Raw genomic sequence first — 22,035 nt, forward strand, 5'->3', positions numbered from 1 at the left:
CACACGTACACACATGCACATACACACACTCACACACGTACGCATGCACACAATGCTATGAATGGCCCACACACGTACGCACGTGTACACACACGCAGACACATGCACATGCACGCACGCACACACGTACACACACGTACACACACATGCGCACGCACGCACACACACGTACACACACTCACACACATACGCACGTGTACACACACGCAGACACATGCACATGCACGCACGCACACACGTATACACACACGTACACACACGCACACACATGCACACGCACGTGCACACACTCACACACGCAGACACATGCACATGCATACACACACACACGTATACACACACACACACACACACAATGCTACCACAGTGTAGAGAACTTCCACATGTGGTTTTCATGAGATCCTGGCCAGCCACCGATGACAGCTCTCCCCTCTATGTACCAGGACAGTGAAGCTGGACATGAAATCATTCTCACGGCATTGTCAGTGACAAGATAAGGTCATTTTGAATAAGATGGATCTTGAGACGCTTTTGGAAATCTGCCTGGACTTATGCCGGTCTCGCAGTGCGCACCTCTTCCCGTGAGCACCCGAGAGGGAGCAGTGATTCCGCTTGTCACAGGTTCTCGATCTTGGCTGTGACAGTGTCCTGTGAGCAGAGACAGCTCGTCTGCAGATGTGCGTCTGTCACCCGCTGTCTCGCAGAGTGCACGTCCCCTGCGTGGGTGTGGAGACCACAGTGGAGGAGGTGTCATTAGCAATACACTTGCTGTCAGTCAACTACCAGGAAACAACAATGAATGCATGTGGCTCAGTGGACAGAGCATCGGCCTGCAGACTGAAGGGTTCTATTCGGGTCAAGGGCACATGCCCGGGTTTCGGGCTCGATCCCCAGTGGGGGGCGTGCAGGAGGCAGCCTATCAATGATTCTCTCTCATCATTGATGTTTCTTTCTCTCTCTCTCTCCCTCTCCCTTCCTCTCTGAAATCAATAAAAATATATTTTAAAAAAGATATATTAAATATGTATATATTTAATATATATGTGAATATATATGTGTATATATATATATATATATATATATATATATATATAGTTAAAAAATAATATATGTGGAACTGAAAGGAGAGTTAAGACTTTGAGATGTTCTGGTTTGCTCTACAATGAATATTAGTTAAAGTCTTTGGTTTGGAATGTTCATTTGGAAAGTGTACAGAAGAGCCCTATTCTGGAACGCCCCCAAAGCCCCAAGTTCTGTTTTTCCCTCTCAAAGGCTTCCTGAATTGTTCTCAGCACTCACCCAGCTCCACTCCAGCAAAAAGGGAAAATACCCACCCCCTCCTGACGCCCTTTCCCCCACCACCTCCTTTCTATTTCCCAAGAAAAATCTCCTCTCAGATTATAAGGATGCATGTCCCACCCCGTTCCCCTCCCCAACTTCCCCCGCCCCCCACCACACACACACTGTGGCCCTGAGGTGCCTGTGGCTACATGAAAGGCACTGGGATTTCAAGGTAACTTTATGTTATAGAATTTTCCCCTCATAAAAATATACACTCATATTTATTCACAGCAGCCCATAATTCCACCAAGGAAACCAGTTTTATGTGACGGCAGGCTGTTAGGTTCCATAGGAGACTCAGGAAGTGTCTTCTGCCATCTGCCCAGATCTCCCCCCCGGCTCTGGTTCTGAGTCTACGATTCCTCTCTGGGCTCGGAGCTGCCAGAGCTCGGGAATCGCACCACGGGTTCAAACAGGCCCTAGGGACTCGATGGCAGTTAATCAAGAAAACGAAAATATGAAAGATCTGCATAGCAGGGGTCTCCACATGAATGTAATGATTATGTGGGAAAGAACTTTCCAAAATAAAAGCAGTAGAGGGAATAACGCAAAAATATAAATAGATTGATCACATGCAGCCTAAAACCCTGTACATTAGAAAGATCTGAGAAATATTTTTCTCAATTATAACTTACTAGGGGCCCGGTGCACAAAATTTGTGCACTGGCAGGGGGGGGAGGTCCCTCAGCCTGGCCTGTGCCCTCTTGCAGTCCGGGAGCCCTTGGGGGATGTCCGACTGATGGCTTAGGCCTGCTCGCCATGGACACCCCTAAGCTGATAGTCGGACATCCTTAGCGCTGCTGCGAAGGTGGGAGAGGCTTCTGCCACTGCCGCTGCACTTGCCAGCCATGAGCCCAGCTTCTGGCTGAGTGGTGCTCCCCCTGTGGGAGCGCACTGACCACCAGGGGACAGCTCCAGCATTGAGCATCTGCCACCTGGTGGTCAGTGTGCATCGTAGCGACCTGTCGTTCTGCTGTTTGGTCGATTTGCATATTAGCCTTTTATTGTATAGGATAATGGATTGGTATTCTTTTTTTAAAAAAATATATTTTATTGATGTTTTTACAGAGAGGAAGGGAGAGGGATAGAGAGTTAGAAACATCAGTGAGAGAGAAACATCGATCAGCTGCCTCCTGCACACTCCCTAGTGGGTATGTGCCCATAACCAAGGTACATGCCCTTGACTGGAATCGAACCTGGGACCCTTGAGTCTGCAGGCCGATGTTCTATCCACTGAGCCAAACCGGTTAGGGCAGGATTGGTATTCTTAATATCAAACGAGCTCAAACAAATTTATGAGAAAAATTTCCAGAGCTCTATAGAAAAATAAGCTAAGAGCTTGAACAGGTAATTCACAGAAGAGAAAATCCAAATGTCTAACAAACATATTTAAAATTTTCAAGCACCTTGGTAACAAAGGAAATGCGTATTAAAATACAGATACTATTTCACCTCTCTTAAATTATTAAATAATAAAAACTTACCATTCTTAATGCTGCTGATGAAATGGGCTATCAAATGCTGCTGGCAGGAAACAATCGTGCTTTTTATCAGGAATTTTGAAGACCAGTCATCATTTCTAAGGCGTCTCTACGGGAAATAACACAACTGGAAAGATGGTAAATACTGTTACTGTTCGTAGGGTTACCTACATTCTGCTACTACAAGAGAACGGAAGATGAAATTTAATTTTTTGAAAATGCATTTTTTTGAAAAAAAAAAAAACACGAATTGTTTTTTAATTAGAATAAGGGACTATTTGCCCCCCCCCCCCAAGTCCGGAGTTCTAGTTCTGACTCTCCATCCATCTTCCATGTGACTTAAAGAGGAATGCCAGTCCCCTGCACCCACAGAAATACCAAGCCTTCTGCCTACTGCTAGTAGCTCCGTCTGTTGTAAGAAAGCCCTTGACAAAGATGAGAGACACCAGATCTTCATAAAAAGGGCTCTGAGGAGGCGGGGACATCTCCACCGCTCCCTGCCCGCTCTCCTTTCTCCTCCATGGTGGGATTAAGTGTAACTGGAGACAGCCACCCAGAAAAGAGACTTGCAGCAATATGTAAACATAAAGTCATTCCCAGCACCTGCAGAGAAAGCTCAGCGGTGGAGCCTCGCAGGGAGACACCGGGGACACACATGCGGCAGAGAATCTGGGGCGCCCGTGCCAGCAAGGCCCCGACCCCGCACTGGGGAGCCTCCACCGTCTGTGCCCAGGCACCGGGAGGTAGCAGAGCAGTTCACACCCGGTGGGTTCGAAATCCAGAAAACTCACACCATGTAAGTTTTCCGTTTATACATCACAACTCAAGAACTTTAAAAGGAAGATGGAATGATCTAGGTCAGGGGTGGGCAACCTCTGGCACACGTGCCAAACATGGCACACCAGTAACTTTTGCTGGCACGCAAAACCCTCTCTTATAATCTTCCATTTACAATTTTTTTTTCTTAATATCGACTTTTTTATTTTTCAGATAAATTCAGTGTAGGTGCATCTTAGATAAATAAATAATTTTACATAACAAGTTATCTTAAAGACCATAGACATGGATTGACAAGAGAGAGGAAAAGCAATTTCTATGCCTCTGCCTTAACTCTCCCTGCCTTCCTAGATCCGACCAGTGTTTTGGTTTCATCCACATACGCTTGTGAATCTTTGTTCTCAGTGATGAATTTTGTTAAGTCTCATAATAGGAGTAGCCTGACGGATGAAAGTAGTAGCTCGTGCATATCTCTGAAGGTCACGAAATACAAACCTGATGTAAAATCTCTGTCATCAGTGATGCAGCAGCAAAAGTCCCACTGATAATATCAAACGGAGTCATAAAGTTTTCTGTCGGACTATCAGTGTACATGTATACATTAAAAAATAAATGTATTTTTCATCATCATAGACTGTGTTTTTTGTCACTCGAATGAATTTTATTTCTTCAAGGTTCTTCACATACGTACACCTTAAGAGATATCAAGTAGGCTCAGCATGTTCTCAAAAAATTAGGGTGGGCGCACAGAAGAATTTTGAGTCAGAGATTCTGCTGGTTTTGGCACGCACTCACAAAAAGGTTGCCCACCCCTGATCTAGGTTGTATCCACAGGAATATTTTCTTTTAAATTGTATGAACGGAGGCTCCAATAATGAAATTAAAAGCAAAACGGACCATTCCCACCATGTTCTGCACCACAGTGTCCCCACAAAGCTAGTTCTGGTAAAGGCAGATTTCACGAAAGCATAGTGTACCGTGGATTTTTTCTTAATAGTCTGCCACAAATGGGGGTTCAGTTTACAACATACTAGTCAACTTGGCAGGAAAAGGGCGTTTTCCCATGCCACAGTCATTTTGTGCCATGGAAAGACTGAGATTTTCTGTGTCAATCATTCTTCCTTTAAATCAGGAAACCTCGAATAAGGGTATTATTTTTGGAAAGATTTTGATTTGCTGGTCCACTGACGTTAGGAAACAACCTACATGTTCTCTCCAGCCACTGGGACTGGCGGGTGGTGGCAGGGGTGCTTCAGGAGGAAAACCAGTCCAGAGATAAAGGTCACGCCCTGTTTTGAAGTCATTAAAAAGAGCAAAACTCATCTCTGAGAGGGATTAGCTTTTCTGCCCTCACTTGCGACTGTTGCATCAGTTTCATTTTCTTTTTCAAATGGTCCTGGTATGCTCGTGTTAGGATTTAAAACCACTGGGGAAAATACCTATTTGCTTTTTTCCTGTGGATTAAGAAAAATCAACAGCCCTGACTGGTTTTGCTCAGTGGTTAGAGTGTCGGCCTGCGGAGCATTGGCCCACTGACTGAAGGGTCTCAGGTTTGATTCCAGTCAAGGGCATGTACCTCGGTTCAAGGGCAGGCTCAATCCCTGGCCCCGGTTGGGGCACGTGCGGAAGCAATCAATTGAAGTGTGTCTCTCACATTGATGTTTCTCTCTTTGTGTCTCTACCCCTCCCTTCCACTCTCTCTAAAAATAAATGGGCGGGGGGAGTCAACAGGTGCCATATAGTGGTGTTTATTATCTCAATTAAGAAGAGGGAAAAATTAGTGATATAGGAAGTATACATGTTAAGGATCTGCACTATGTGAACAAGTCACAGTGAGTCAAAGATGGATCACCCCCTTGTGCCACGTGGAAAGGATGGATTTCCATCAAGTCTTTGAGGCTATGTAATCTTCCTTATACAGTGTAATTAATGCCATAAAGCACATCTTCAAGTTTAAAGAGCAGCTCGAGGAGGAGCAGGAGTGGGAAGAGGGAGCCATACTACAACATGAGTACTTCTGTCCTTGAGAGTTCAAAAGCTATGAAAGACCCTTGAGAATTCAAAACCTACCAAGGACACTTATAAGAGGGACATTTGTCCACCAATTCCATACGGACACGTCACCTGTCTTTTAACTCTGTAGGCATTTTCTGACTTGAGCAAACCCTTGGCCTATAAAAAAGTGCTTCCCAAGAGGTAATCTGATCTGCTGACATCACATCCTCTACCTGTGGATTTCCCAGGATGCACCACTCCCCATGCCAAGCCAAGCCTGGCTGCAGTCACAGGTCTGCCTTTTATTTGCATCCATCCAACTTCCCAAAAATGCAGACCCTCTAAACATCAAGGAATTTGGACCAACATTCAAATTAAGACTGTGTTAAATGCTGACTATCTTGACAAGCATATGAGTCCAGGTCTCCATTCTAATAGCTTTTCTCACATTTATTAGGTAGATCTGCTACCCATCTCAATCTCTAGTGCAGGACAGTGTCAAACGCTGCTTTTGATTAATTAGGTCAGGCAAAGACTCAAAGCCTCCAGAGACCGCCTCTGTCTACAGACTGATAGAATTGTGTCTTGAGTTGCCCTCAGGCAATAGTCCACAGGTGTGGCAAGAGTGTTTTTCAACAGGGTGGGGCAACTGCTTCTGCCTGGAGGCTGTTATTCTCAGTCTCTTAATGGGCCTCAGAAACTCCAAGTGCTGGGGCAAGGAGTTTTCTAATAGGGTGGGGCAACTGCATTACCTCCAGGCAAAAACCACCTGCATAGCAAAGGTCTGCATGAGAAAGATGACCTCCCCAGCGTGAGGGAATGATTCAGCACAGGAAACTGGGGTGTCCGCTTTCCAAGCTCTAACTCCAGAACCCCCAATCCTGGCTTCTGCTCACACAACTCCAGTCCACTTTGCCCTTCCCTCTGCTGGAGCACAAGGTGGGTGGCTGCACAGAAAATTTTGTGTGTTAGCCCTTTAAGAGGGTGCCTGAATTTCCAACCGTTTCTCTCCCTGGCAGACAGCAACCCCACGTGCTGCTTTTCACAGCCAGATGTTGTGTGGGTACCCTTCTCAATTCTGGTGCTCTCTGCTGGGGGGCCCAGCTTGGGGATTAGACCCCAGAGTTTTCAGTGGAACCCCCACAGCTGAGATATCTCTCTGGAACTTCAGTTGCTGTTTGTTGAACCTGGACAGCCCTTTCACGCCTCTGCCCCTTCTACCAGTCTCTATGAGGTCTCCACCTCAGTCCGTGATTATCAGGGTTCTCTCTAACTAGTCTTCGGCTGATTATTCAAGATGGTTTTTTATTTTTATTTTAGTTGTAATTCCAGTTTGGTCCTGGGAGTGTGTCTATGTAGCATCCACTTACTTCACTGCCTTTTTTAATCTCTGCTTTTCTCACATTTATTGATAGCTTGCTGTGTGCCTCGGATCAGGACCACTCATCCCTTAAGGCAATGCTGAATGCTTCCATTTTTATCTCCTTCTACCAAAAGCCTAAGCTCATGGGAGGGACTTCTGACATGTTGAAGGTTGAGTGAGTGAGTGAGTGAGTGAGTGAGTAAATGACGAAGGAGACAGACAGGGACTGTAGAGGCGTGAGGATTCCTCACAGAAGGAGGGGTGAAGCAGGAAGAAAGTGATCCAGCAGACACAGGGCAGAAGTAGAAATTTGGAGTTCTCAAGAATCCTGGGAAATTGCCACAGAGACCTCCAGAAGCCATCAACCTTGAATAGATCCGCACATGTATCACGAGTTCAAATAATGTCTGCATTGACCTTGAAATGCTATTTTCAAAATTCAGAACGTTGGAAAAGTGACAGAATCATGAGTTTGGAAAGAAGGTCTCGTATTTACTTCGGGGCTGGCAGTGCCCACTGACCCTCGGGACCTGGGATTTTTATCAGTGAATTGAGAGGAACGTGCAAGTTCAAATACTCTTTTTCACATTGAGCTCATCAAACAAGAAAAGATAGCATCTTCTTTTTCATACTTCTGACTCTCCCAAACCCTACCGGTTTGTATTAGTGAAAAAAATTCAGTTAAGTATTTCAAATCTAGTGTTTGGAGACTCATCCTCAACCACATCTGTCAGCCACATCTGTCTCCCCTGCAAAGAGGCACCGTGGCTGCCACCAGAGTGGCCACCACAGGCTTCCAGAGGGCAGGCGAGAGGGGGGTCCATTGCCCACCCTGGGGGGTGAGGTTTTATTTTATTTTATTATTTTATTTTTTCAATGAAAAGAAACTATAAACCGGGAAGTGGAAACCTCTTCATTGCCCTGTAGGCATGCTCTTGATAAATAGTCAAATAACGTTCGGAATTGCCTAGAGCCACTACGGAGCTTTAGGATCGGGAACTAGGACTTGATTAGAGACGAGCCCTCTGCCTGGTGGGACTTTAGAGCTGCTAAAGTCTCTCTTTTTTAAAAAATGTGTTGGCACTTGACCTAGGTGGTTTGGCTCAGTGGATAGAGCATCGGCCTGCGGACTGAAGGGTCCCGGGTTTGATTCCAGTCAAAGGCACATGCCCGGGTTGTGGGCTCGATCCCTAGTAGGGGGTGTGGAGGAGGCAGCCAATCGATGATTCTCATCATGGATGTTTCTATCTCTCCCTTCCCCTTCCTCTCTGAAATCAATACAAAAATAAATATCTTGGCACTTATAGTTGATTTGTGAATGACCCTGAATAATTCCTGAGCCTGGGCAAGCTGCACCTGGCCATTCAAAGGACAGACCCAGTTCCAAAGGGCATCCTCTGGCATTGGCCTGATGACTAGTCCGTTCTGCTCTCTGAAGAAGGACAAGGCCTGCAAGGAGTGCCAGTTCTTCTAGAGCAGCGGTTCTCAACCTGTGGGTCGCGACCCCTTTGGGGGGGTCAAACGACCCTTTCACAGAAGTCGCCTAAGACCATCGGAGAACACATATATAATTACATATTGTTTTTGTGATTAATCACTGTGCTTTAATTATGTTCAATTTGTAACAATGAAAATACATCCTGCATATCAGATATTTACATGACGATTCATAACAGTAGCAACATTACAGTTATGAAGTAGCAACGAAAATAATGTTATGGTTGGGGTTCACCACAACATGAGGAACTGTATTAAAGGGTCGCGGCATGAGGAAGGTTGAGAACCACTGTGTTAGTTCCAAAGCAATTTGGAAAAGCCATTGGGAAGGTGAGCGGGAATGGGACTGAGCCCTGCAGTGCGTACCTTCTGGAACATGTGCACTCATGTCTAGGATGTTCATCTTAACCTCCAGCAGCTGCCCTGTGGACGATGTGTGGTAACCCGCCTCCCTCTCTCTCCCCCCAGTTTGTGGCTCACCCCAACTGCCAGCAGCAGCTCCTCACCATCTGGTACGAGAACCTGTCAGGACTGCGGGAGCAGACCATAGCCATCAAGTGTCTGGTGGTGCTGGTGGTGGCCTTGGGCCTTCCGTTCCTCGCCATCGGCTACTGGATCGCGCCGTGCAGCCGGGTACAGCTCTCCGACCCCTTCCCTCTGTGGTTGGTGTGCATGTCCTCTTGAAGGGAGAACGCGTCCTGCTTAAGGCTCTTGTCGGTCTCACCCTCGGTGTTAATTGCCTCCAGGACAGGATGCTGCTTTTGAGTCACTGGGTCGGCTCCACTGAGGGGTGAGAGAGGACGCGGGGCAGGGGGATGGGTGGCCTTTGCAGGCACATGATGCTCTGGCTTTTAAGATAAAATTGCTGCTGGAGTGAAGCTGCATATGTTCTCATTCTGTTGGCAGCTTAATCCATAGAGAGCCGCCGGGCCAGCCGTGGGCGGGCAGGGGGCGGCGCGGCCGCAGGGGGTCCTCGGCCCACCAGCCTGACAGCCGGCGGGCGGCGCTGCCTGGACCTGTCCACGCCACGTGGCTGAGTGTATTAAGTGCAGTTGCCGACGTGTTATCCAGAGTCCAAGAAAGTGCACGCAGGTTCCCCAAGCTCTTCGTTCTTCAGAAGGAGGGAAAGTGTAGCATGGGGGCCTGGGGGCTGGGAATTTTAGATGGTTTGTTTATTCTGCTTGAATCGTTTTGTTCACGACTTTTCTCCCTCTCCCCACGTGCCAGTGTAAAGCTCAGCTGACTATGCCCAAGAGGACCACTGAGCCAGACGGGGAAGGGGTGCTGGGCAGCTTAGGGCATCTGCCTTAGGCGCATAGAGGCCACTGCCAGGGTCAGGCGCTGTTCTGAGATGCCGTAATCCTGTTTTTACACTCCCAAATCTGGTTTTGTTTAAATCAGAGGCAGTTTCAGGCAAAAAATGAGTCAAGGCCACTGACGAGCGACCCTGGAAATCCGTCATCCGTCATCTGTCTGGCTCAGCAGCCTCCCTGCAGAGTCCTGCTCTGCAGCACCTTTATGCAAGGGGGCGGGGGAAGGGGGAGCGAGGGGGGGGGGTATCCATCCACCTCCTCATGCTGGAGCTGCCCCTGCGATTCAGGGCAGAAAGTTTGTCATTTTGATCCGTTTCGGTGGCTCGACTGAGTTCCTTGGTTATGTATCATGGAAAAGTCTCTTACGAGCCCTCAAATGCATGAGCGCTTAAGACTAAAAACTATAAATACTGTGAGAGAGCATGCCTTAAAGCGAAAGTCACATCCCACCCAAATAGCTTCCCTTTCTGGGGCAGAGGAGCGGGAGCTCAGGTTCATACGTGTTTGTCCCTCAGGGCGGCTCGGTCGTGGGAACTTGCTTCAGGTCCGAGTGGGCGCCCGCAGTCCACTCCCCCTTTTCTCTTCACTCATAGAAGCCCAGGTCCCCGCGTGGGAACAGCATTCAGTGTGGAGGGGGGTGGAGGGGACAGAGTGGCTCCTACCCACATTTATACCTGCCACCTCCCATCACCTGATGGTGACAGGACAGCCCGGCAAGAATTCTCTGCACACACCCCATCTGCAGTGCAGGCATGCGGCTTCCCTGTCATGTTACTTGAAGTTTTTAAAGACCAAACTTTTGGAGACTTGGCTACGCCCAAGGAAAGGAGCTGTACCCCCCTCACCCACCCACCCCCTAAAGCGCAGCCGCCCAGCAGCACAGTGATGTGTGAGAGTCGTGTCCATTTCCCTGTAGAAAACAGGGGTCTGCGTGCCTTCGTGGTCGGCCCCAGAAGCGCTCGCCAGTTCTCGGTTGGTTGTTGACATCAAGTTAAGGCCGTGGATGCACGAAAACACCGGTTGGAGTCTGCAGTCCTTTAAATGTGAACCTCGGGGCTTTCCGAGGCCACAGGCTGAGCTGGGACGTGGGGTTTGAGTGTGAAGGATGGAGAACTTCTCTGCTAAGCCTACCGAGTGTTCCCTGTCCGCCGCCCGCGGAGGCCCTGGGGACGGGGAATTGTTTTCGTTTCTCCCAGAACATGGGGCTTCCCAGGACATCCTGTCACATGGGGTTTGAAAGGAGCGACCTTAAAGCAGTTCTAAAGGAAAGTTATAAAAGGTGCTCTTGTACTATTTATATGATTTTCCAAACTCGGGGATGGATGACTTTCAGTTAAATTAACCCACGTAGAGGGGTAATCATTGTGTATTTCCCCCTTTTAATTGGGATAGAAACAGATACAACATTTATCCCGACTATAACATTTTTTTTTGCCTTTTTTTCTATCACACGGAGCCCAGCTTGATTTTGGAACATTTGGAAAAGGGGACTAAAATTTACTTCTGCAGTAGTAAGACTTTTTAATCTCCCAAGTGTTATTAATGTGCTACAGATACGTCATAACATCTCAGTTGTAAATGAACGGGTCTACGAATTTATCACAACCTTTCAAGGATACCGCAGTAAAGGATTACCCTCTACAAACTTGGGCCTGCTTTTCCCGGACTCTGAGAGCCCTGACGCTGCATAGTCATCCCGTGTAGAAACCAGAATCACCAGGGCGTGCCCTGTGACTTCAGCAATGCTGAGACAATGGGATATTTAGAAACAGGGAAGTGTGGAGACTTCTAAGTTATTTTTTTGGAGGAGGCGTCCCCGAAAAGGAGTCATTTTTATAACGGATAGCTTGTCGGACACAGAAGCAAAGCTTTGAAAGTGTTCTCATTTCATCTGTTGGTTGTTGTTGTTTTTTTTTATCCTGTAGAGTCATTTTCAGAAGGAGGAGCCAGATTTGCAAAAGTCAGTTTTCTCGTGTTTATTTTTATTTCACCGCAGCTGGGGAAGGTCCTGCGCAGCCCCTTCATGAAGTTCGTGGCGCACGCGGCCTCCTTCATCCTCTTCCTGGGCCTGCTTGTGTTCAACGCCTCGGACAGGTTCGAAGGCGTCAGCACGCCGCCCAACGTCACGGTCCTCGACTACCCCAAGCAGATCTTCAGGGTCAAGACCACCCAGTTCACGTGGACCGAGATGCTCATAATGGTTTGGGTCCTTGGTAAGCCTTGGATTTTAAGGGCTCTGATTTCCACCAAAAACATTGTCTAGCTCAGTGGTTAGAGCCCCAGCCTAAGCAGCGAAGGGTCTCAGGTTCGAATCCTGGTCCAGAACATGTGAGGGAGGCAACCAATCCATGTGCCTCTCTCACGTGGATGTTTCTCTCTCTGGCTCTTCCCCTCCCTCCCTTCCACTTTCTCTAAACAACAACAACAACAAAAACAATGGAAAAAATATCCTTGGGTGAGGATTAACCAACCAACCAACAAAAACCAATACCTACATAATGATCATCATTATCTCTCTTTTTTTATTAAATGCATTGGGGTGACATTGGTCAATAAAATATCGGTTTCAGGTATACAATTCTATAACACATCATCTGTATATTGTGTTGTGTGTTCACCACCCCAATGTCATCTTCTATTTAAAATGCTATTTTACATATATGGTGGCAGTATCACCATTGTTAGATTAGCAGAAAAGCAAAATCACCCAATAATTTGACAGCTTGATAATGCCACCAGGTATCCTAATACTAAATTTAAAATTTTTATGAGTAACATAAAAACATTAATATACTATGTTCCTGAAATCTAACTTCGATTATTGAGTAAAATGGAAGTTTTTTAATGTGACTCACTGTGATGATCCAATATTTCACTGAATTCTTGTGGCGTAAACACCCCCCCCCCTCCGGTGGCTATTAGCTGATGCTGAAGAACATGGATATTTCCGTTTCAGAGCTGATCGGAGAGTCCATTTTCAGAGTGCAGTTACTTTGTCTCACGGTGGCCCTTGTGAATAGCTAGCTGTGTTAGAGTAAAAATCTTGGGCAATGCGAGAAACAACGGAGGTTGGAGCCAGTTTATTGATCGCTAATCCAAAGTCCTTTTCATGTGTCCTCTCTCTTTCCCCCAGCAAGTTTCTTGGTGTCTTCTCAGTTCCTGATTTAATAGGTCGCTTCCTCCCTCTCATTCACTCCTGTGGCCTCGATCTGGGACAAGTAGTTCTTTTACACATTTTATTTTGAGCCATTGACTTTCTTTTAAAAACTCACAGTAGTTTCCCCGTATAGTCAAGACGAGGAGTAGTGTGTCCTCTCCTCCGAGGGCGGCCTTTCTGCTTTTAGTTTCTTCATAGGCTCCAGGCTTCCCTGCTGAAGAGCTTTCTTCCCCGGCGACACCCCTGCCCTCCCCAGCGTGGAGCTGAAAGGAGGAGGGGTAGGGAGTGAGGGAGGCACGGTGGGCAGGCTGTTTTTTTGTTATTAATCCTCACCTGAGGATATTTTCCCATCGATTGGTTGCCTTCACACACACCTAGACCAGGACCAGAGATCAAGCCTGCAACCGAGGTCCATGCCCTACACCACAATCGAACCTGGGACCTGTCAGTTCGCAGGCTGATGCTCTTTCCACTGAGTCCAACCATCTAGGGCAGGTGGGGGAGGGGGAAGCTGTTCTTGTTAAAAGTCTTCAGTACAATGCTCATGTGGCGGCTCTTTCTCCCCTAATCACTAGGGCTCGATAATGAACCAATGCCATTTTATAAAGATGAACTAGAGGCCCGGTGCACGAAAATTTGTGCACTTGGGGCGGGGGAGGTGGCGGAGCGGTCCCTCAGCCTGGCCTTCACCCTCTCACATTCCAGGAGCCCTCGGGGGGAATGGCTGACTGACAGTTTAGGCCCGCTCCCCGCAGTCGGACAATTGGGGGACGGCGCTGGCAGGCGAGCAGCTGGCCCTGGCTGCCATCGCCCGCCGCCACCACTGCCGCCCCTGATTGCCGTCCCCTCCCTCTGCCCGCTGGCACCCGCCGTGGCTGGCCGGGTGCTGCCCGCTCGCCGGCCCCGCCCCCCACCCCGACCAGTCATTCCGCCATTCGGTTGATTTGCATATTGATTTGCATATTGGGCTTTTATTATATAGGCTTCTTCCTCCTCCAAAATCCTCCTGGGGTGAAATCCGGTGCTGGTGTGTTTCCTCCTGTGTTTCCTCCTCTGGCCCCGCCCCTCTGTCTGAGGGGCAGCATTGCTGGGCCCAAGGGTGGAGGTGTTTCCCCGAATTCTAAAGTGGGGTCATTCCTGTGGGACCTTCCTCCATCACCTCTGCCCAGTGAGCCGGGCATCTGCTTCGTGGTCCCCAGCACGGTGCTCCGCAGATGGGGTGGGTGTAGAGATGGGGCTGATGGTGGGCCCGATAGGAGGGGCTCAGGCTGAGCCGCCAAGCCTCCCGGTCCCCCGTGTGTCCTGGCAGGAATGATGTGGTCCGAGTGCAAGGAGCTCTGGCTGGAAGGCCCGAGGGAGTACATCGTGCAGCTCTGGAACGTGCTGGACTTTGGGATGCTGTCCATCTTCATCGCCGCGTTCACGGCCAGGTTCCTGGCTTTCCTCCAGGCGACGAAAGCGCAGCAGTATGTGGACAGCTACGTCCAAGAGAGCGACCTCAGCGCAGTCAGTCTGCCCCCGGAGATACAGTATTTCACTTACGGTGAGTCCCTCGCTGCAGGGTCCTCGTGCTCCCGGAGGCGCCGGGAACCGCCTTCGGAAGGGGACGCGCGTGGGAGAGGTGAGTTGAGCGGTTCTGGACGGTGGAGACAGCATGGGCTTCAGAGCCGGGTTCCTGTCCAGGCTGATGCTCCAGGGCTGGGTGACTGTGTTCAAGGCCATTTACTTCCCTGTGCCTTAGTTTTCACATCCATAAAAAGAAGGTGCTGCAGGAGGGAGAAAAATTACCTTTAAGTGTAAGAACATAGTTTGCTCTCAGGGCCTCTGAGGACATGCGCCTGTTTGATGAGGGGAAGTAGCTGGAGAAAGTGATGGATGTGGAAGAGGAGTCCCTGAGAGCATGTCTTCGAGGTCTGACCTGTACAGGTGAGCTGCACAGAGTGGCCACCAGATCACAGGCTCTGAGAACCGGCAGAGTCTTGGAGAGGAGGCTGTTATTCCTCCAGGTGGTGCGGGAAGCGGTGGTGCCACACGCCTGTGTCACCAGAGCAGCGCGGCCCGGCCGATGCCCAGCGCATGAGGACCCGGACGCCTGCCCTCCCAGCACGCGCCACCTTGGGGAACCGCAGCCTCCCTCCCCCTGAGGCAGGGTCAGGCGCCCGCAACGAGCAAATGTTCCCATCGTTGCAAAATCTCAAATCTGGAAAAGTCTTTAGGAATTACGGTCCCGCCTTCGTTTTACAGCTAAGGAAACTCAGGCACAGAGTTCTCGCGTGTTCCGATGTGAAGCGTAGCCTGTACGTGACATGGCGGCTGCCTTGCAGTGCGGACGCACAGCATGTTAACAGCCCTGAAGGGGGCTGGGCGTCGGCTCCAGAGCGAGATGTACGTTTACACCCTGTGACATCTAAGCGCGCTGCCTTGGAGTCGGGGAGCAAAGAGGTTTCTCTACCAGATCAAAGAAACAAATGATCACCATTTGTAATTAACTTGGTGGTATTTTTGTGTAATACATACTTCAGTTCACGATCACCCATTTCTTTACATGTATTCATCTGTCCTTAATGGCTGTTATCTGAGGGGAGATTTGTGCATTCAGACCACACTGCCTATTATGTGTGTGATTTTGATCAAGTTTTTTTAAAAAATATATATTATTGATTTTTTACAGAGAGGAAGGGAGAGGGAGAGAGAGTTAGAAACATCGATGAGAGAGAAACATCCATCAGCTGCCTCCTGCACACCCCCTACTGGGGATGTGCCCGCAACCAAGGTACATGCCCTTGACAGGAATCGAACCTGGGACTCTTCAGTCCACAGGCCGACGCTCTAGCCACTGAGCCAAACTGGTCAGGGCTTGATCAAGTTTTTCACCTTTCCGCGCCTTGGTGTCTGCATCTCGGAAAGGAGGGTAATAACACCACCAGGTCTGTGGGGCTGTTGAAATCTCAGTGCCTGGTGCGTAGTAAACATTCAATAAATGGCCATTTTTATTGTTGTTGCAAATGTGTGCGATGCCTGCCTTCTTCTGGGAACGGCCCAGTTCACACAAAATCAGCCGCATCGCACTTCATCAGCCTTCCAGGGAAATAGTCTGCTGTGACCTTGAGAAGTGACCTTGGAAATATGCTGGGGCCTCGTTAGACTCTGTGGCTCAGTAGCAGTTTTCGTTTTCCAGGAACAGGGTATCTTGCTCAGATACCGCATCGACAGTACCACTGTGATCCGGGACAGTCTCAGGTCTCTTATTAGGATGTTTTACTTCATTAACTGCGAGATGAACTGATGCCCACGCTATACAGAAGTTCTGTGCCCCGAGTTTATAGGCTGACAGACTTGTTGGCCGATAAACCTGGTAACTGGGGGGACATCGGTCAGGCCTGTCGTTTCGTCATCCTGACCGCCTGTGTCTCATGAAGCCTTGAACCCCCTTCATCCTTCGCACTTCATTCTGTTTCTGCTCAATGCGAAGTCAGCTTCGTACCTCCACAGCAGTGTTTTCTCCACTGGAGTAACTCGCTTGAGTGTGGGATTCATGCGTTTCTTATAATTATTTCTCTCTTGGACTGCGACCAGCGTGGCTAGAGAGCGGACACGAGTCCTGAGTAGGGGCGACGGGGGAATGAGAAAATGAAAGAGACAGACGCAGAGACAGAGGGGGAAGCTGGGACCGGGTGGGGCGCTGCCCTCTGATGGAGAGTCAGTGACCCGGAGCCGGTGCAGTGGGTTTATTTTATACAGCATGATTCCAGGAAGTTTTACTAGAGTTTAAGACAAAGGAAACTGTGAGAAATCATGGTTAAAGATCAAGCTGTAGTCATGGTTAAGATCAAGCTGTAATTTTTCATTCTTGTGGCTTCTTTGTAATCCTCACTCCTGGCTGAGCCCGGATAATTGTGTGCGTTCCTTGTGCCTGGCTGAACTTAAATAATGAAACCCACCCCCTGGCACCCGAGCTAAAGAGTCAGGCTGACAACATACCTGCCTCTGGCACGGTATGTTTCCAGGACGTGGCTCGGCCCACGCCACTGGACTCAGCTGACAATAATTAAAGAAATGCTCATGTGCCTTCCCAGGCGCTCTCTCCAGTTTCTGCTTTAACACGTCAAATAGAGCCCAGACCGTTCATTAAATCTAGAAGAGTTTCGACAGAGACATGAACCACCTACCTACAAGGTAGATCCTATTGGAGGCCTTGGCTTTGCATAGTTAGCCATGAATGGAAAGGCCGGTTTTAACCTCCCTCTCTGTTTCCAGCCAGAGACAAGTGGCTCCCCTCCGACCCTCAGATCATATCGGAGGGACTCTACGCCATCGCCGTGGTGCTCAGCTTCTCCCGGATCGCCTACATCCTCCCGGCCAACGAGAGCTTCGGCCCCTTGCAGATCTCCCTGGGCAGGACCGTGAAGGACATCTTCAAGTTCATGGTCCTCTTCATCATGGTGTTTCTCGCCTTTATGATTGGCATGTTCATCCTGTACTCTTACTACCTTGGGGCTAAAGTAAACGCTGCTTTTACCACGTAAGTAAGATGTCTTACAGACACGGCACGATGAGGAGAAATTCTAAATCGTCTAGCCCACCGGTTCTCAACCTGTGGGTCGCGACCCCTTGGAGGGTCGAACGACCCTTTCACAGGGGTCGCCTAAGACCATCGGAAAACACATATATAATTACATATTGTTTTGTGATTAATCACTATGCTTTAATTATGTTCAATTTGTAACAATGAAAATACATCCTGTATATCAGATATTTACATGATAATTCATAACTGTAGCAAAATTATAGTTATGAAGTAGCAACGAAAATAATTTTATGGTTGGGGGTCACCACAACATGAGGAACTGTATTAAAGGGTTGCGACATTAGGAAGGTGGAGAACCACTGGTCTAGACGAAGCAAAGCTTTCAATGATTGTAATAACGATGTTTTTAAGAGAAGGAAAAACTCCATGGGAAACAGCGCCTGTGTGTGATTACATTGCTCTGCAGATTCCTCTCTTTGAGCTCAGTGAGCAGGTGACCACAGGATGAGTCAGAATTCGGAAAAATCCGAGACAAAATGGGCTATTTGGAGAGAGTTGAGTAGTAAAATTTTAATGCTGGATGTCTCTTACATTATGTATGACATTAAATTTAGTTTCATCGTCTTGTAGCCATTACTATTATTTCTTAAAAGTAGAGGGAGTCAAGCAAGAGAAATTATTGCTCAATGTGTACAGCCCACGAGAACGGTAATAGCGTGTCCTTCCGCTGGTCAGACTGGTTTCTGCAGTGCAGACTCACCTCTCCCAGGAAGTCCTCCTGGATTGAGCTCCTTTAGTCTTTGTCGTCTTAGGTTCTGTCGGCATGGAGACATCCAGACTGTGAGACTCGTGGCCCTCCCTAGGGTAATGTTTAGTAAACAGTAAGATTATCAGGTTGGGGAGTTTGCTTTAGGCCAGTGATGGCGAACCTTTTGAGCTCGGCGTGCCAGCATTTTGAAAAACCCTAACTTAACTCTGGTGCCGTGTCACATATAGAACTTTTTTGATATTTGCAACCACAGTAAAACAAAGACTTATATTTTTGATATTTAATTTATATATTTAAATGCCATTTAACAAAGAAAAATCAACCAAAAATATGAGTTCGCGTGTCACCTCTGACACATGTGTCATAGGTTCGCCATCACTGCTTTAGGCCATTGAGTCAGCGGTAGGTAATAAAATGCAAATGTTCACCCTGTGAATATCAAAGAGCCCAAATTCAGCCTTCTGTCTTCCGGACTTTTCTCATTTATATTAATTACTGTTGATCTTGGTTCTCAGCAGTCACCCATCGGGCTTTGTCTATCGTGGGGGTGGCCCCCCCTCTGTACTGCAGGCCTTGCGGTGGGGAGGTCATGCCCTCCACCTCCCTTTGTGTCCTGCCACGTCCTACTGACACCAGCTGGACGGTCAGCACGTTCCTTATAGACTAAGACGGAACCTCGCGCCCTGCCAGGCAGCACGTTGTTCAGAAATGAATTCTTTCAAATCGTTAATATAGAGCAGGTCTCAGGGGTGGGCGAGACCTGAAGCGCTTGCTTTCAATGAAGAAAATCTCTGTCTGAACCCAGTGGGAGGCGCACAGAACTGGAGCTCAGAAGGCGCTTTGGCCCTGAGGTTTTCTCCTTGGCTATTGAGGACGGGCACCTGAGCGCCGAGGGAGAACGCGGCTCAGAACCAGGCGGCCCGGCTGCCAGTGCGGCCTGCTGGCCTGCAGCCGTGGCCTCTGGCCAAGTTCACATGTCCCTGTGTTAGTTTCCTTATTTTAAAAATAAGCACAAAAAGGTTCAAGGCAGGTCGTCGAGCGGGTTACGTAGGGAATTTATAGAAAGCCTCTCGCCACAGTGGGAGCTAGGACCCGCCAGCGCCCTCTCCGTCTCCCTGTCCCCTCCCCACCAGCTAGATTCACACAGAGTCAGAGAGAATGAAGGGGGAGGGAGAGGCTCGCAAGGAGCAGGAGGAAGAAGGTGGGAATTCCTTGATGCCGTAAAATAATGGCAGGAACAAGGAGGTTGTAGTTTTCTGTCTCCTAGCAGCCGCGCTATGACAGCACACGATCAAATCCTATATAATAAAAGGCTAATAAGGAAATTGACCGAAAAGCAGAACAACCGGCCACTATGACGTGCACTGACCACCAGGGAGCAGATGCTCAATGCAGGAGCTGCCCCCTGGTGGTCAGTGCGCTCCCACAGGGGGAGCACCACTCAGCCAGAAGCCGGGCTCACGGCTGGTGAGCACGGTGATGGTGGCCAGAGCTTCTCCCGCCTCCACGACAGCGATAAGGATGTCCGACTACAGGCTTAGGCCCGCTCCCCCTGTGGGAGGGCACAGGCCGGCTGAGGGATGCCCCCCCCACCCAAGTGCATGAATTTCGTGCCCCGGGCCTCTAGTGTTCTATAACAGAGAGTAACTCTGTAGGAACAGGTATCCCACCCCCTGCCCCCAGGGCCCAGGACAACTTTCAGAACATAATAGGTGCTCCAGCAATATTGGTTGAATGGATGAATAAACTAGTACTAAAACCTATGACTCTATAGAATTGTTATTTAGAATCTGTTATAAGAAATTTTAAAAAGTTCTCATAAATCTTTCTCTGGGAAAAGGTCTCACTTTTTTTTTTAAGGTAATAAGAAAGAATTTTATTCGCCTCCATATTGCTATTTGCACAGTTTCCCAGAACAAGTTGTAGAGAGGAATACAAATGCTCTGGTCCAAATGAAGTACAGAATCCATAATAAGAGGATATTGTTACTCAGAAAAAAGGCAACCCAATGTGCTTTGGGATAGCACTGCAGCAATGAAAACACGCTCGGTGTTCGTGTAGGACTCACCCTCCACCTCTCCTTTGCGATGGACGTCTACGTGTGTAACTATTTAAGGGTTATTCTTGCTGCTCACAGACCAGCAGTTACAACTGGGTCATATGATGAGACCAGCCAGATTCAGCTGGCAAAGCCCATTTAAGGGACAAATCGGGGCCTTCGTCTGGGGGTGGTGGGTGGTGGGTATGTACTAACTGCTGCAGGGGACCAGGAGTCAGGAAGCAGATTATTTAAATTGAGGGAAAAGAAGAGGAATCTTTCCTTCTGCTGCCTCCTCTTCGTTTGCAGCCAAGCATGCCTCCTAGCAGGTGCTAAGCCCTGTGACTCGACTCCCGGGAGCAGTGTCTGCCATGGAAGCCTGACCCCTCACCTTGGACCTGAGTGCCCCCCAGTTCCCAGGGGCAAGGGTTTCTGTTGGGGACTTTCAGAGGTTTTTTGCACAAACAAGAATATAAGCGCTTGTATGCCCCTCTTTTTTATTCAAATTGCAGACTATTTTACACTTGCTACATCTTACTTTTTTCACTTGGGAATCTATCGCTGATATCATTGTATATAGACGCAGGAGGATAGATCCGTGTCATAGCGTTCCGCCCATGGATGTACAGAACTGTTTACCCCGCCCTGTGGCGGGCGTCAGGGTGCTCCTGCCCCACTGCCTCGCTGCAAGGAAGATGTCTGTGCGTAGTTTTCTGGAAGTGGGCATATAATTTTAATCCCGACCTGGTTCTACGTCAGAAAACCTGATTGAGATTCTAAACCAGCTACAAGATCACACCCAAACACCCATCCCTCCAGGAGACAGGAACGGCATCGGGGTAGAACTTCTTTCCCCAAAACGACTCCGAGACTTTCTCCTGGATAACTTACAGAACGGCTGGGCGTTGGCACCAAAACCCCAGAATAACTTCTGTTAAACATTTTAGTAAAGCTAGAGGCCCGGTGCATGAATCCGGGGCCCTCAGCCTGGCCTACGCCCTCTCACAATCCGGGACCCCTCTGGGATAGGGCTGAAACCGGCAGGCCATCGTTCCCCCAGGGAGGTAATAGCGCGCAAAGTGGCAGGCGCTGGGGAGGAGCCCAAGCCCGGCCCGGTGCCTCGCCAGTCCCGCTCATCTGGGACCCCGCAGTGCCTTCCTGCCGCCACGCGGCCGCTCAGTAGTGCTGCTGCAGAGGCAGGAGAGGCTTGCGCTGCTGCAGCAGCTGCATTCGCTTGCCAGCAGAGACTGTTGTGTCTGGCACCTGTCAGTCAGCTGAGCGGAGCTCCGCTGTGGGAGCGCACTGACCACAAGGGGGCAGCTCCCTAGTTTAGTGTCTGCCCCCTGGTGGTCAGTGCATGTCACAGCAACCTGTCCAATGGTTGAACGGTCGAACAGTCGCTTAGGGTTTTATATATATAGACTAGAGGCCCGGTGCACAAAAATTTGTGCACTCTGGGGGGGGAGGAGGGGGGTCCCTCAGCCCGGCCTGTGCCCTCTTGCAGTCTGGGACCCCTTGGGAGATAACGACCTGCTGGCTTAGGCCTGCTCCCGGGTGGCAGAGGGCAGGCCCAATCCCTAGGTGCAGCCCCTGGTCTGGCTCAGAGCAGGGCCGATTGGGGAGTTGGGGTGCCGCCCCCTGTCATGCACAGAGCAGGGCGGATCGGGAGGTTGTGATGCCACCCTCAGTCACGCTCAGGGTAGGGCCGATTGGGGGGGTGGGGCACCGCCCCCTGTCACACTCAAGGCAGGGCCAATGGGGAGGTTATGGCTCTAC

The 22,035-nt window shown here is 49.1% G+C and overlaps 1 protein-coding gene across 1 annotated transcript in view; it reads left to right on the forward strand.

The window, feature by feature from the left end:
- TRPC3 (transient receptor potential cation channel subfamily C member 3) overlaps positions 1 to 22,035 on the forward strand; it is a 55,390-nt gene that overhangs the window by 9,648 nt on the left and 23,707 nt on the right. The window contains 4 exon segments of the mRNA XM_023747180.1: positions 8,923 to 9,087; positions 11,764 to 11,980; positions 14,234 to 14,467; positions 17,182 to 17,446. Of these exon segments, the coding sequence (XP_023602948.1) occupies positions 8,923 to 9,087; positions 11,764 to 11,980; positions 14,234 to 14,467; positions 17,182 to 17,446 (881 nt within the window).

Source organism: Myotis lucifugus, unplaced genomic scaffold, assembly GCF_000147115.1.
Source record: "Myotis lucifugus unplaced genomic scaffold, Myoluc2.0 scaffold_809, whole genome shotgun sequence".
Classification (NCBI taxonomy): domain Eukaryota; kingdom Metazoa; phylum Chordata; class Mammalia; order Chiroptera; family Vespertilionidae; genus Myotis; species Myotis lucifugus.